Consider the following 15,302-nt stretch of genomic DNA (forward strand, 5'->3'; position numbering starts at 1 on the left):
ACACCACTTAATACTTTAGCCCAGTTTGAATACTTACCATTGACCACAACTCTCTGTTTCCTATTTTCCAACCAGTGGTTATATTTACTAAAAATCGTATTTTTCTGAAAGAAATTAAAGTTCCAACACGAATGACATCGAATGTGTAAAGTTGCAACTTTTTGAATTTATTACGACTCATTTACTAAGCTGTTGTATTTTTCATATTCGTGTTTTCCGATGTCATTTGTGTTTTTCAAAGGTAGAATGCGGCCGATTTTGAGGATTTGCGGCCGTGTTATGAGTTTTTTTTACGACTGCGTCATTTTTCGTTTACGGCAGTGTTTATCCGTTCCCGGCCGCGTTTTTTTTCTACGTTTCGTTTTTGTCACTCGTCCGTGATTGGTTTGATTCGTGATGGAGGAGTGTCTGTGCTCATTACTATAAAACCGCCCCAAACCGTCCGCACCTCGTGGGTTTAGCTAGTGGAGAGGTGAGAGGAAGGTGTGTTAGGAGTTGGTGAGTTGTTTGGAGTTTTTGGCGGTTTTGAGGAGGTTATTTGCGATTGTTGAGTGCTGTACTGTGTGTGTGTGTAAGTAGTCTTGTCATACTTGTTGTGTAGTTATTTAAAAGTCTGTCTAGTTTTGTCTTTGTTGTTTTTTTAATGTCTATTGTCATTGTGAGTGAGTGTGTGTGTGTGTGTGTGTGTGTGTGTGTGTGTGTGTGTGTGTGTGTGTTTGGTGTGTAGTGGTAGTGGAGGGGTGTGTTTAGTGTTTTTTTTTTATCAGTGTTATTTGTTGTTTGTCCTGATTATGTCCCAGTCAGAGGTGAGTGTGGTGGAGGAGGTGAGGGAGGAGGTGAGTGAGGTGGAGGAGGTAAGTAAGAGGGAGGAGGTGAGTGAGGTGGAGGAGGTTAGTGAGGAGGAGGGGGAGGTTGCTGCTGCGGCCTCCAGTAATAGTGACAGTGATGGTGCTGTGGCTCCGCAGCCACGCACCACTACAAAGACGGGCCGCAATGTTAAATTCAGCTACGCTGAAAATATGGCTTTGGTGCGGGAGCTGATGAGGCATCATCGACAGCTGTTTGGCCATGATGCTGCAAAGGTTTTGTCACGCAGGAAGACTGTTCAGTGGGGGAAGGTTGTTGCGGCTGTGAATAGTGAGGGTGTGGTGAGGCGGACCGAGGACACGTGTCGTAAGCGATTCTACGACATCAAGCGCCGTGTCAAGGCAAAGATGTCGAAGGAGGTTAAATCAGCCCGCCAAACAGGGGGTGGACACCCCTTCCGAGTGTCCTATCGGGATTCGGAGGAGCCTGTGCGTACTCTTATTCCGCCAGAAGTGGTTGGTGCGACTCATGTCCGGGATTCGGATCGGCCAAGGCAGGATGGTGAGTTTATTATTGTTTTTTATTTATAATTTTAACATCTGTGCTTTGTTCTTAGTTGTCTGAAATGTCTTCTAGCTAATTGTGATTGTAAGTTGGTTCATTCTTATAATGTGTTGGTGATGTAGTTTTAATCACAATTAATTGTTTTTTTCCTTTGTATTGTCAATTAGCAGGTTGTCTTTGCCTTTTTGTGGTGTTTTAATTCAAAAGTAAATTGTTGTAGGTGTATTTTAATGAAGTGTGATTCATGTGTGTTGTGTAAAGATTTTTTTTTTTTAAATTTGTCAATGGACTTATGGTTATTGTGTGTTGATCTGGGTTTTCTTTTGTGTGGTTGATGTGATTTTTCAAGGTTTTTTATTTTTGATGCTTACAATTTGTTGTAGATATTTGTGGGTAGTGGTTTGTTGTTAGCAGCAAAATTTAGTAACATATCGTGCTATATTCTGGTTGTGTCAAGCTATCAAGGGGTAAATTTACTAAGATGGGAGTTCTATTTAAGATGGGATGTTGACAAACAATAGATGGTTGCAAACTAGCGCTGGGTTTAAAATAATGAAATTTATAAACAACTTGAGACTTTTCAATCTTCGTCCAAAGTTTCTTTCAAGCTCTTTCCATGCATCAGAAAGACACTCACTTTGTTATTCTGTCTCGCTTTCATGTAAAGGTATCTTTCTATCACCACACATCCACGGTACACTTCACTTGCAATGGACTTAGCTGTTGGAATAACACTTACTTTAGTGTCCTGTCCCGCGTACACATCAAGGTATCTTTCGTATCCCTCACAGTATGGGCGGCAGGAATAAGGCAGACCAGTATTTTTCCAAAAGCACACGGCTTCTTTATTCATCCAATACAGCAAGTAAATGATCTGGTATAATGGCTAGCAGCAAACTTAAACGCGTTTCGGGGATTCCCTCCCCTTCCTCAAGAAGTAAAATGTATGTTCTAATAAGACCGGTTATATTTAGGCTTCACAAAGTCACATGATCCATTTTGACCAATCCCTCACAATAGACAATTAACAGGTGTATGTGTTTCAGCAATTAAGAACTCCTACAACAGGAGTAACTTGCACATAAATCATACAACATACTTTAAATACAAAGTTAAAAATATTAACATATTTAAACACACTCAGCGTTGGTAATACTCGGGATGTTTGATCCTCATAAGTAAAATATGCATTGCAATAAGTCTGTTTAGTTTTCAGAAAACGAGCAGTCCAGAACCAAAAAACACTATTTAGTTTATGCGCCCATGTAGAGCGTTGGAGACATGGAGAAAGTTCTATCACTAAATGCGGTGTAGATAGGACCCGCTGTATCTTAAGCACAGTTAAACTAAGATAGATTTAACAGGTATTGAGCCGGCAAATAGCCGGCGGTGCGGTTTTAATAAACCCAAGTGGAAATAATTTGAAGAATAAATGCGGAAGATAAATGCAGCCGGCAAATGGCCGGAGGTGCAGATTAAACAGACCCAAGTGGGAATAATTTGAAAAATTTGAAAAATAACTGCGGGAAGTAAATGCTCTCTTGGCATATATGATGCTCGTTCTCTGACTAAAACAGACCACTCAACATAATTAATGCGGCACAACATTGTAGATATATCATATTATGACGGACGTCCAGGACTCATTAGGTGCAGAGAACTTCATCTGGTTGTTTTTAACGGTGCTAGATTGTTGTTACAGTTCTTGTTTTCCATAGGTCAATTTTCTTATTCCGCATGAAACACATGATTGTGACTCAGAGATGAAAAAATGACAGAAACAACACAGAAAAGAAGAGACTTTAGAATCGGCAGACTGCAATACATATGGCTTTACAGGAACCATTTAATCTCAAACTCTAAATTTAAACCACTTGGTGTTAGAGTTCTCAAGTGGTGTATTGTTTTCATTTCTGTTTGTGCTAAAAGTTTCTCTGTGCACCGAGTTCTCCAGTTATTTTTAACTGCTTTTATGTCTATAAAACTTTTTAGACCTCTAAGGTTGCAGTTGTGCTTATTTTTAAAATGGTTAGATACACTATGCAGCTCATACCCCTTCTTTATGTTCCTGGTGTGTTCTGATAGGCGTTCTTTTAACATTCTTCCCGTTCTCCCCACATATTGCAATCCACAATGACACTCTAGAAGATGGGATGTTGCCCATAGCAACCAATCAGATTCTACTTCCATATATCTAGCACCTTCTAGAAGATAATATCTGGAATCTGATTGGTTGCTATGGGCCACATCCCATCTCAAATAGAACTCCCATCTTAGTAAATTTTCCCCCAAGTTTGGCATTTAAGTAGTATAATATTGTGCATTATGCACCTTTGTGTATGGATTGTTTGGTGAAATTGTTTCTTAATTCAACTATACACACCCAATGAAGTCAGGCAGAAAAGCATAAGCATAGTTGAGTTTACTTCTCATCAGGTTCCACATATGTTTACATCACAATAAGGAATTTGCATAAACAGATAAGCATAATAGTATGTTCATTAGTACATTCTTCATATTTTTACAGTACGAAAGAGAAGCAGCACAGCCAGGCCACATCCCACACTGCCAAGAGATGCAGATGCTGGCGATGCAAGTAAGAATTTAGTGTAAACACATATTCTGAAAACACAGAATATCTTATCACATAAGTTCTTCTTCAGGAAACCCCCCTCCACTAAGGCGCCCATCACAGGGCTCGGATCCTCAACATAGGAGGACAACCAAGAGACGCCGTCTTGAGGCTGAATCACCAGCAGCATCCTCACCACCCCAACGGCGCATCTCCATAGTATCGGCCCTGCCACCACAAGCCATTTTGGCCAGCCCACAAAGCGAGGATCCTCAATCCCCTCAGCTGTCTGGTGAGTAAACATAACAATTACTTGTAAAGAAGTTTAAAAACAGTGGGGTAGATGTATTAACCTGGAGAAGGCATAAGGAAGTGATAAACCAGTGATATGTGCAAGGTGATAAAGGCAGCAGCCAAACAGCTCCTAACTGTTAATTTACATATTGGAGCTGTTTGGCTTGTGCCTTTATCACCTTGCACATATCACTGGTTTATCACTTCCTTATGTCTTCTCCAGGTTAATTCATCTGCCCCACTGTTTGTGCACAGCAAAAAAAATGTGTCACAAATAAACATTCATCCTTGTAATAATCATCAACAGCAAGCACATGGGGGGTTTTTTTGTGCATAATTTTCAGAGGTGATGTTGGGCATAGCAACAAATATTTTTTTTACAAATGTTTGCTAGAAACAGCTACATAAATGTTAAGTCTCATCCAATTGTTTTGCATGCCCAACATCACCAGTTTGAAACATAGGACACCTTAAGACTTTTTCCACCATTGTTAATGTTTACATTTTTAACCACTATATTTGTTTAAGTTTGGGCCAGACCACTGACTGCCTTGAACAATGTATGAGTGTATGGCTCAACACATTTATTGTATTGTGTGTGTTCTTCAAAAGGAAGCTTCATACACAATATGTAAATGTAGTAATTTGTATTTGGTATAGGCCCTACACACTGGACGATTTTTTTAAAGATATGAACGATCTCGTTCATAAATGAACGAGAACTCGTTCATATCTTTCAGTGTGGAGGCTCCAGCGATGAACGATGCGCGGTCCCGCGCTCGTTCATCGCTGGTCCCCCGTCGGCTGTGCATGCAGGCCAATATGGACGATCCCTGCAGTTCTATGGAGCCGCGTGACGGGGGGAGTGAAGAAACTTCACTCCCCCCGTCACTGCCCCCCCGCCGCCGGGTCGCTCGTCGGCCGTATCCGCCGTCGGGCAGCTCGGCGGCGGGTCGGCCAGTGTGTAGGGCCCCTTAGAGTTCTTAGTGTTCGAACATTAATTATGGCTCAGAGTCCAACAATTCCCTTAAACATTTTTCAACTGAGTAGTGAACGTTAAAAGCAACATATTTATACAAAAAGGTCAGCTAAATTGTGAAGTTTAGCCAACAATCTATTTATCAATACCAACATGAATATTAAGAAGTAATGCATGTTGACGTAAAGCTATAATTAGACCAATGCTAAATAATGACTAAATAGTGGCTGTCTTCAACCCCATACAGAACCATCCATCTTGGCCGAGGATGCCCAGCAGGAAAGTGACCAGCAGGATACCTACACACTACACCTGCAAGCCATAGATCCTACCCAGACAACCACGCCGCAGGACATACCCCAACCACCCCAAACATCCCACAGCCCCCAACTGAGCACAACACCACCCCAGCCACAAATGGCCCCCGAGTTTTGGAGCAGTTGGGCCACACAACAGGCGCAACATTATGCGTGCCTGAACACCCACACCCAATACCTTGCCAGTCTGCCCCATCATCTGCCGCGACTCAGTCGGAACTCAGGCAGACTGATAGTTCAGGTTGGCAGAATTGCCAATTCAATGGAGCAGATGAGGGAAGACAACACCCAAATGCAAGCCAATCTGCAACGCATCATGGATGAGCAACAGCTGCAGCAACAAGCCATCATTCAACTGATTCAACACAACCAAATGATTAACGAGAACCTGTCCAGAATTATTGCAAGCAACACTGCCGCTAATAGCCAACTCACTGCAAGCCTAAATAACCTCAGCCAAAGCCTTAATGTGTTGGCATCACACCAACTAAGCTCTAGCTCGGGAACAACTACACCAAGCCAGACCCCAGTTAACTCCCCAGTTAGACGCTCCAGCAGAACCAGGACCAACGAACCAGGGCAATCCTCTGCACCCAGCACACACACAAAAAAATAATAATGACGGCTGCAGCAAATAGTTTGTTAGAAATAATGTTTTTTGATTTGTTACACAAAAAATGCCTGTGTTCAAGGTAATACATTTTTCACACGGAATATGTGTTTTGTTTAATTTGCTACACTAACCACCTGCACATTACTGGATTGGCCCAGATGTCTATTGGTATAAATATATTGCCTGCCCCTAGGTGGTCTCAGCTCAACGTGTGTGCAATCTATGGCACCCACCACATTGGGCATGCCAGCAAGCTCAGAGAAAGCTACCCTGACTGCATGACACTGCGACTCCTGGGTAGGGAAGCAGAGAGAGGCATCTATGTGGCCATCCAAGACATCCAAAACCTGAGTGGACAGTACAAAATTTAAGGTGAGTGTCATGACCTGTAATCAAAACAATACTGTGCTATATTACATAACAGAAGCACCACTTATACATAGACGTGTATGTATGTTTTAACTCACCTGAATTAAATATTTAGAAAAGGTGGCCTGTGAGATACTAATTACATCGCCAGTCACAGGCTGGAAGCTGCTAGTAGCCATAAAGTGCAACACAGTCAGGAGTTTGTGCAGGCCTGAGACAGAGCGAGAGCGTGCTGTCTCAGGGTGTAGGTTCAGTTTGACAAGGTCATAAAGACGGAAAATGTTTTATCTATTTAGCTGGACCATCTGTATAACCTGGTCATCGGGCAATTTGTTCAAGTTTAAACGCCCCCTAAAAAAACCAGGCCTGGCCAGCCTAAGCGGAACCTGTACAACCTGCTGACCATGTTCAGTTTCCTGGCCTTGGTTTATTGTTGCCTCATGGAGCAGTCTCAGGTATCCCCCAGCAAACAATAAATCAGTACTACACACGGTAGCAGCCATTTCAGAGTGAGAGATGTTACAAATGTGCTTGGGTCCCTTTTAAAGGTCCAAAAATTCAGGTGTGAGTAATGTAGAATTGGAAACACATGTAAACACGCTTCTCAAAAGCAGGTCTACTTATTTTGTCTTTTTTTACGATTTGCATTTTTTCACGGCCGCACATGCATTTTCACGGTAGAGATTTCAAATACGAATGCTTAGTAAATGACCGAGTTCTATACCTAAACTGCCGCGTTTGACCGATGGTGTATTCATTCGTATTTTTACTACACAGCCGTAAAAAAAATACGAATGCCCTCAACACTGCCGAGATTTGAGTTTAGTAAATTCCCGAGATGACACTTTGAAGAAAAAACAACATCTCGGTCAAAATCGGGAGCTTAGTAAATATACCCCCAATTTTTGTCCCAAATACACATTTTGCTTCCTAGACCAAGCTCTCTTAGTTTGTGTATCAACCTCATGTGCGGCACAGTGTCAAAGGCTTTAGCACAATCAAAAAATATTATATCCACTGCCTTTTTCTGGTCTAAAGGCCTAATTCAGATCTGATCGTAGCAGCAAATTTGTTAGCAGAAGGGCAAAACCATGTGCACTGCAGGGGGGCAGATATAACATTTGCAGAGTGAGTAAGATTCGGGTGGGTTATATTGTTTCTATGCAGGGCAAATACTGGCTGCTTTATTTTTACACTGCAATTTAGATTTGTTTTAACACACCACACCCAAATCTAACTCTCTCTGCACGTTATAGCTGCCCCCCCCCCCCCCCCCCCTGCAGTGCACATGGTTTAGCCCATTTGCTAATAAATTTGCTGCTACAATCAGGTCTGAATTAGGCCCTAAGTTCACACTCGCTTTCTCATAGAAGCTAATTAGATTTGTTTGACATGACCTGTCCCTTAAAAACCCATGCTGATTCCTACTAATACTCTTGCAGCACCTAAGTACTCCTGAATGTTATCCCTTAATATACTTTCTAATATATTCCCCACTATAGATGTCAGACTTACCGGTCTATAGTTTCCAAGATGGGTTTTGCTTCCCTTTTTAAATAATGGTACGACATCTGCTATTCGCTAGTCCCTTGGTACCAATCCAGATGTAATTGAAACACTGAAGATTACGTATAAGGGCCTTGCAATTTCTTATCTTAGCTCCATTTAAAACCCTTGGATAAAGTCCATCTGGGCCAGGAGATTTATTAGTCTTAATATTTCTTAGTCTCTCACAGACCTCTTCTTCACTCAAACAAGTGTTAAGTAACGGGGTATCATCTTTTATGTTATTACATAATATACCCACCATTAGGTCCTCTCTAGTAAAAACCGACATTAAAAATGAATTCAATTTCTCTGCTTTTTCTTGTGATCAATAATTAAATTGCACAACTCTCTTTTAAGGGTTCTATATTGTCCTTTTTAAAAAAAATCAAATTATGACAAAACCTCCATTTATTTTATTTGCTACATACACACAGATTTGCAGAATATTATGGTTATCGATGATAGCAAATGTCTTTTTGTTTTGTATACTTATATGGTATTAATACTTATATGGCAATAATACTGCCATGCAGCCCAGTGACGTGCGGTGAGGTCACTGGTTGGGGAGGCACTGGCAGCTAACAAGCCCCCCCCCCCCCCCCCCCCGGAAAAAAAGTGTGGTCCCCCAACACATCAGTAAAACCAGCACTAGGCAGAACCAGCCAGGGGGTGTAATGCCATAGCAGGGGAGACACTCAGTGTGGTGTCCCCCTGCCATAACATTAATCTGCCCCCCCAGCCAGTCAGCCCAGGGTTGGAATTCCTCGGAAAGTGGGAACCCCAAAAAATAAAAATGGGGCCCCCCCTCCCGAGCAATAACCAGCACTGGGCTGATAGCCCAGTGCTATGCCCCGCACCCGTGGTGGCGGTGGGTGCGGGGTTCATTGTGTGTTAATATTGTTCTTTACAGGTGGCCTACAGGTCCCAGCAAGCCTGCCCCAGCATGCTGGCACTTGGAGAACCACAAGTGCCAGCATGCCCGGACATAAAGGGCCTGCTGGTACCCGTAGTCCACCTGCAAAGAATAGTAATATTGTTATTTACAGGTAGCCTACAGGTCCCAGCAAGCCTGCCCCAGCATGCTGGCACTTGGAGAACCACAAGTGCCAGCATGCCTGGACATAAAGGGCCCGCTGGCACCTGTAGTCCACCTGTAAAGAAAATATTAAAATAAAACACCACACGTCTTGAAAATAAGCTTTATTAAACTGGGTCTTCACCTGGGGGCGGCGGCCTTTAAGCTCTTTTGCGTGGCCGCCGCCTTCCCAGGGCTTCCGGCGTCTTCACCTGGGGGGCGCCAGCTGCTAAGCTCTTTTGCATAGCCGCCGCCCAGCCAGGACTTCCGGCGTCTTCTCTCTTCAGGAGCTCTTCACTGCTCCTCCTCCGCCGTCGGACTGACTCTCCTCCGCCTCGCGCTGACTTATATAAGTCAGCCGGAGGGGGCGGGGCGATGACGCGGCGAGCCGTGATTGGCTCGCGGCGGCCATCTTGAATTTCAAAAATGACGCTGAGGCGCCATTTTTGAAACTGGAACCGCTCCGCTGCCAAACTCTGCAGGATAAAGGTAAATTTCCGCCGCCGCAACCCGCCACCCCGCACCACCGCCGCATCCCGCCGCCCGCACCATCACCGCATCCAGCCGCCCGCACCTCCTCCGCCAGCGTCGCCGACACAGTGATTGACAGCGGATCCAGTGACGGATCCGCTGGCCAATCACTGTGGCCTCACTGACAGGGACGTGCTTTCATAGGTTGAAAGCACGTCCCTGTAGGAAAGCGGCACCACTAATGGTGCCGCTTTCCCATATATTTTCAATGGGCTTTTACAGCCCATGGCTAATCCCCGCCCGTGCCCGCCCCCCGCTCCCCATACTTTGCCCAGTGACAACGGGAGGCACCACGATCGGTGCCTCCCAAACACATACAGAGGGGAGCAATGCAAAGAATAATATTAAGAAGATACATATGACACAGAATATGTGTCATATGCATCTTCTTTGTATTATCTTAATCATTAATGACAGGGGAGGCACTGCCTCCCCTGACTGCACATCCCTAATGCAGCCAGTACCATGTACAATATGGGTAAAACCAAGCATGGCCATATTTCTTTTCTAGTCTGCTGATAAATCACTCAGTTGCATGAACAGAAGTATTGCACACAAACATAAACTAGGCCCAAGCATTTAAGGCAATAAAATGTTCTGCGCTATTACTGTAGCCAAAGTCACACTCCTGATTGGCCTGGTAATGCCACTATCAGTATAGGAGGTGGTTCTGACCACACTAATGCCTGTATGCTATAATGCTGGGAAGGCAGGGTAAAGTTTTGTATGGTCTATGGCAAAGGGGAAAGAATCAAAGATTGATATTGGAATAAAAAATAAGAATTTACTTACCGATAATTCTATTTCTCGTAGTCCGTAGTGGATGCTGGGGACTCCGTCAGGACCATGGGGAATAGCGGCTCCGCAGGAGACAGGGCACAAAAGTAAAAGCTTTAGGATCAGGTGGTGTGCACTGGCTCCTCCCCCTATGACCCTCCTCCAAGCCTCAGTTAGGATACTGTGCCCGGACGAGCGTACACAATAAGGAAGGATTTTGAATCCCGGGTAAGACTCATACCAGCCACACCAATCACACTGTACAACCTGTGATCTGAACCCAGTTAACAGCATGATAACAGCGGAGCCTCTGAAAAGATGGCTCACAACAATAATAACCCGATTTTTGTAACAATAACTATGTACAAGTATTGCAGACAATCCGCACTTGGGATGGGCGCCCAGCATCCACTACGGACTACGAGAAATAGAATTATCGGTAAGTAAATTCTTATTTTCTCTGACGTCCTAAGTGGATGCTGGGGACTCCGTCAGGACCATGGGGATTATACCAAAGCTCCCAAACGGGCGGGAGAGTGCGGATGACTCTGCAGCACCGAGTGAGAGAACTCCAGGTCCTCCTCAGCCAGGGTGTGCCCCTGACCAAGTAGCAGCTCGGCAAATTTGTAAAGCCGAGACCCCTCGGGCAGCCGCCCAAGATGAGCCCACCTTCCTTGTGGAATGGGCATTTACATATTTTGGCTGTGGCAGGCCTGCCACAGAATGTGCAAGCTGAATTGTACTACACATCCAACTAGCAATCGTCTGCTTAGAAGCAAGAGCACCCAGTTTGTTGGGTGCATACAGGATAACAGCAAGTCAGTTTTCCTGACTCCAGCCGTCCTGGAACCTATATTTTCAGGGCCCTGACAACATCTAGCAACTTGGAGTCCTCCAAGTCCCTAGTATCCGCAGGTACCACAATAAGCTGGTTCAGGTGAAACGCTGACACCACCTTAGGGAGAAACTGGGGACGAGTCCGCAGCTCTGCCCTGTCCGAATGGACAATCAGATATGGGCTTTTGTGAGACAAAGCCGCCAATTCTGACACTCGCCTGGCCGAGGCCAGGGCCAGCATCATGGTCACTTTCCATGTGAGATATTTCAAATCCACAGATTTGAGCGGTTTAAACCAATGTGATTTGAGGAATCCCAGAACTACGTTGAGATCCCACAGTGCCACTGGAGGCACAAAAGGGGGTTGTATATGCAGTACTCCCTTGACAAACTTCTGGACTTCAGGAACTGAAGCCAATTCTTTCTGGAAGAAAATCGACAGGGCCGAAATTTGAACCTTAATGGACCCCAATTTGAGGCCCATAGACACTCCTGTTTGCAGGAAATGCAGGAATCGACCGAGTTGAAATTTCTTCGTGGGGCCTTCCTGGCCTCACACCACGCAACATATTTTCGCCACATGTGGTGATAATGTTGTGCGGTCACCTCCTTCCTGGCTTTGACCAGGGTAGGAATGACCTCTTCTGGAATGCCTTTTTCCCTTAGGACCCGGCGTTCAACCGCCATGCCGTCAAACGCAGCCGCGGTAAGTCTTGGAACAGACATGGTACTTGCTGAAGCAAGTCCCTTCTTGAAGTTCCGGGTACCAAGTCCTTCTTGGCCAATCCGGAGCCACGAGTATAGTTCTTACTCCTCTACGTCTTATAATTCTCAGTACCTTAGGTATGAGAAGCAGAGGAGGGAACACATACACCGACTGGTACACCCACGGTGTTACCAGAACGTCCACAGCTATTGCCTGAGGGTCTCTTGACCTGGCGCAATACCTGTCCAGTTTTTTGTTCAGGCGGGACGCCATCATGTCCACCTTTGGTCTTTCCCAACGGTTCACAATCATGTGGAAGACTTCCCGATGAAGTCCCCACTCTCCCGGGTGGAGGTCGTGCTGAGGAAGTCTGCTTCCCAGTTGTCCACTCCCGGAATGAACACTGCTGACAGTGCTATCACATGATTTTCCGCCCAGCGAAGAATCCTTGCAGTTTCTGCCATTGCCCTCCTGCTTCTTGTGCCGCCCTGTCTGTTTACGTGGGCGACTGCCGTGATGTTGTCCCACTGGATCAATACCGGCTGACCTTGAAGCAGAGGTCTTGCTAAGCTTAGAGCATTGTAAATTGCTCTTAGCTCCAGTATATTTATGTGGAGAGAAGTCTCCAGACTTGATCACACTCCCTGGAAATTTTTTCCTTGTGTGACTGCTCCCCAGCCTTTCAGGCTGGCATCCGTGGTCACCAGGACCCAGTCCTGAATGCCGAATCTGTGGCCCTTTAGTAGATGAGCACTCTGCAGCCACCACAGAAGAGACACCCTTGTCCTTGGAGACAGGGTTATCCGCTGATGCATCTGAAGATGCGATCCGGACCATTTTTCCAGCAGATCCCACTGAAAAGTTCTTGCGTGAAATCTGCCGAATGGAATCGCTTCGTAAGAAGCCACCATTTTTCCCAGGACCCTTGTGCAATGATGCACTGACACTTTTCCTGGTTTTAGGAGGTTCCTGACTAGCTCGGATAACTCCCTGGCTTTCTCCTCCGGGAGAAACACCTTTTTCTGGACTGTGTCCAGAATCATCCCTAGGAACAGCAGACGTGTCGTCAGAGACAGCTGCGATTTTGGAATATTTAGAATCCACCCGTGCTGTCGTAGAACTACTTGAGATAGTGCTACTCCGACCTCCAACTGTTCTCTGGACCTTGCCCTTATCAGGAGATCGTCCAAGTAAGGGATAATTAAGACGCCTTTTCTTTGAAGAAGAATCATCATTTCGGCCATTACCTTGGTAAAGACCCGGGGTGCCGTGGACAATCCAAACGGCAGTGTCTGACACTGATAGTGACAGTTTTGTACCACGAACCTGAGGTACCCTTGGTTCCTGGTTCGCTATCACTGCTCTGAGTGACTCCATCTTGATTTGAACCTTTGTATGTAAGTGTTCAAATATTTCAGATTTAGAATAGGTCTCACCGAGCCGTCTGGCTTCAGTACCACAATATAGTGTGGAATAATACCCCTTTCCTTGTTGTAGGAGGGGTACTTTGATTATCACCTGCTGGGAATACAGCTTGTGAATTGTTTCCAATACTGCCTCCCTGTCGGAGGGAGACGTTGGTAAAGCAGACTTCAGGAACCTGCGAGGGGGAGACGTCTCGAATTTCCAATCTGTACCCCTGGGATACTACTTGTAGGATCCAGGGGTCCACTTGCGAGTGAGCCCACTGCGCGCTGAAACTCTTGAGACGACCCCCCACCGCACCTGAGTCCGCTTGTACGGCCCCAGCGTCCTGCTGAGGACTTGGCAAAAGCGGTGGAGGGCTTCTGTTCCTGGGAATGGGCTGCCTGCTGCAGTCTTCTTCCCTTTCCTCTATCCCTGGGCAGATATGACTGGCCTTTTGCCTGCTTGCCCTTATGGGGACGAAAGGACTGAGGCTGAAAAGACGGTGTCTTTTTCTGCTGAGATGTGACTTGGGGTAAAAAAGGTGGATTTTCCAGCTGTTGCCGTGGCCACCAGGTCCGATGGACCGACCCCAAATAACTCCTCCCCTTTATACGGCAATACTTCCATGTGCCGTTTGGAATCTGCATCACCTGACCACTGTCGTGTCCATAAACATCTTCTGGCAGATATGGACATCGCACTTACTCTTGATGCCAGAGTGCAAATATCCCTCTGTGCATCTCGCATATATAGAAATGCATCCTTCAAATGCTCTATAGTCAATAAAATACTGTCCCTGTCAAGGGTATCAATATTTTCAGTCAGGGAATCCGACCAAGCCACCCCAGCGCTGCACATCCAGGCTGAGGCGATCGCTGGTCGCAGTATAACACCAGTATGTGTGTATATACTTTTTAGGATATTTTCCAGCCTCCTATCAGCTGGCTCCTTGAGGGCGGCCGTATCTGGAGACGGTAACGCCACTTGTTTTGATAAGCGTGTGAGCGCCTTATCCACCCTAAGGGGTGTTTCCCAACGCGCCCTAACTTCTGGCGGGAAAGGGTATAACGCCAATAATTTTCTATCGGGGGAAACCCACGCATCATCACACACTTCATTTAATTTATCTGATTCAGGAAAAACTACAGGTAGTTTTTTCACACCCCACATAATACCCTCTTTTGTGGTACTTGTAGTATCAGAAATATGTAACACCTCCTTCATTGCCCTTAACATGTAGCGTGTGGCCCCAATGGAAAATACGTTTGTTTCTTCACCGTCGACACTGGAGTCAGTGTCCGTGTCTGTGTCGACCGACTGAGGTAAATGGGCGTTTTAAAGCCCCTGACGGTGTTTGAGACGCCTGGACAGGTACTAATTGGTTTGCCGGCCGTCTCATGTCGTCAACCGACCTTGCAGCGTGTTGACATTATCACGTAATTCCCTAAATAAGCCATCCATTCCGGTGTCGACTCCCTAGAGAGTGACATCACCATTACAGGCAATTGCTTCGCCTCCTCACCAACATCGTCCTCATACATGTCGACACACACGTACCGACACACAGCACACACACAGGGAATGCTCTGATAGAGGACAGGACCCCACTAGCCCTTTGGGGAGACAGAGGGAGAGTTTGCCAGCACACACCAAAACGCTATATTATACAGGGACAACCTTATATAAGTGTTTTCCCTTATAGCATCTTAATATATAATAATATCGCCAAATAAGTGCCCCCCCTCTCTGTTTTAACCCTGTTTCTGTAGTGCAGTGCAGGGGAGAGCCTGGGAGCCTTCCTAGCAGCGGAGCTGTGTAGGAAAATGGCGCTGTGTGCTGAGGAGAATAGGCCCCGCCCCCTTTTCGGCGGGCTTCTTCTCCCGTTTTTCTGACAACCTGGCAGGGG

General features: G+C 45.6%; 1 protein-coding gene across 4 annotated transcripts in view; it reads left to right on the forward strand.

The window, feature by feature from the left end:
* LOC134933318 (putative uncharacterized protein DDB_G0290521) overlaps window positions 1–15,302 on the forward strand; it is a 147,450-nt gene that overhangs the window by 38,877 nt on the left and 93,271 nt on the right. For 3 of the 4 annotated variants that reach the window (XM_063928425.1, XM_063928424.1, XM_063928426.1), the window contains 3 exons: window positions 3,899–3,967; window positions 4,035–4,235; window positions 5,464–6,196. The exons of the other annotated variant lie outside the window; for it this stretch is intronic. In XM_063928425.1, the coding sequence (XP_063784495.1) occupies window positions 3,899–3,967; window positions 4,035–4,235; window positions 5,464–6,149 (956 nt within the window). In that variant the 3' untranslated portion in view covers window positions 6,150–6,196. Of the gene's footprint in view, window positions 1–3,898; window positions 3,968–4,034; window positions 4,236–5,463; window positions 6,197–15,302 lie in introns of those variants that run through there. 4 annotated transcript variants of the gene reach the window in all.

The sequence above is a fragment of the Pseudophryne corroboree genome, chromosome 6 (genome assembly GCF_028390025.1).
Source record: "Pseudophryne corroboree isolate aPseCor3 chromosome 6, aPseCor3.hap2, whole genome shotgun sequence".
NCBI classification, from domain to species: Eukaryota; Metazoa; Chordata; class Amphibia; order Anura; family Myobatrachidae; genus Pseudophryne; species Pseudophryne corroboree.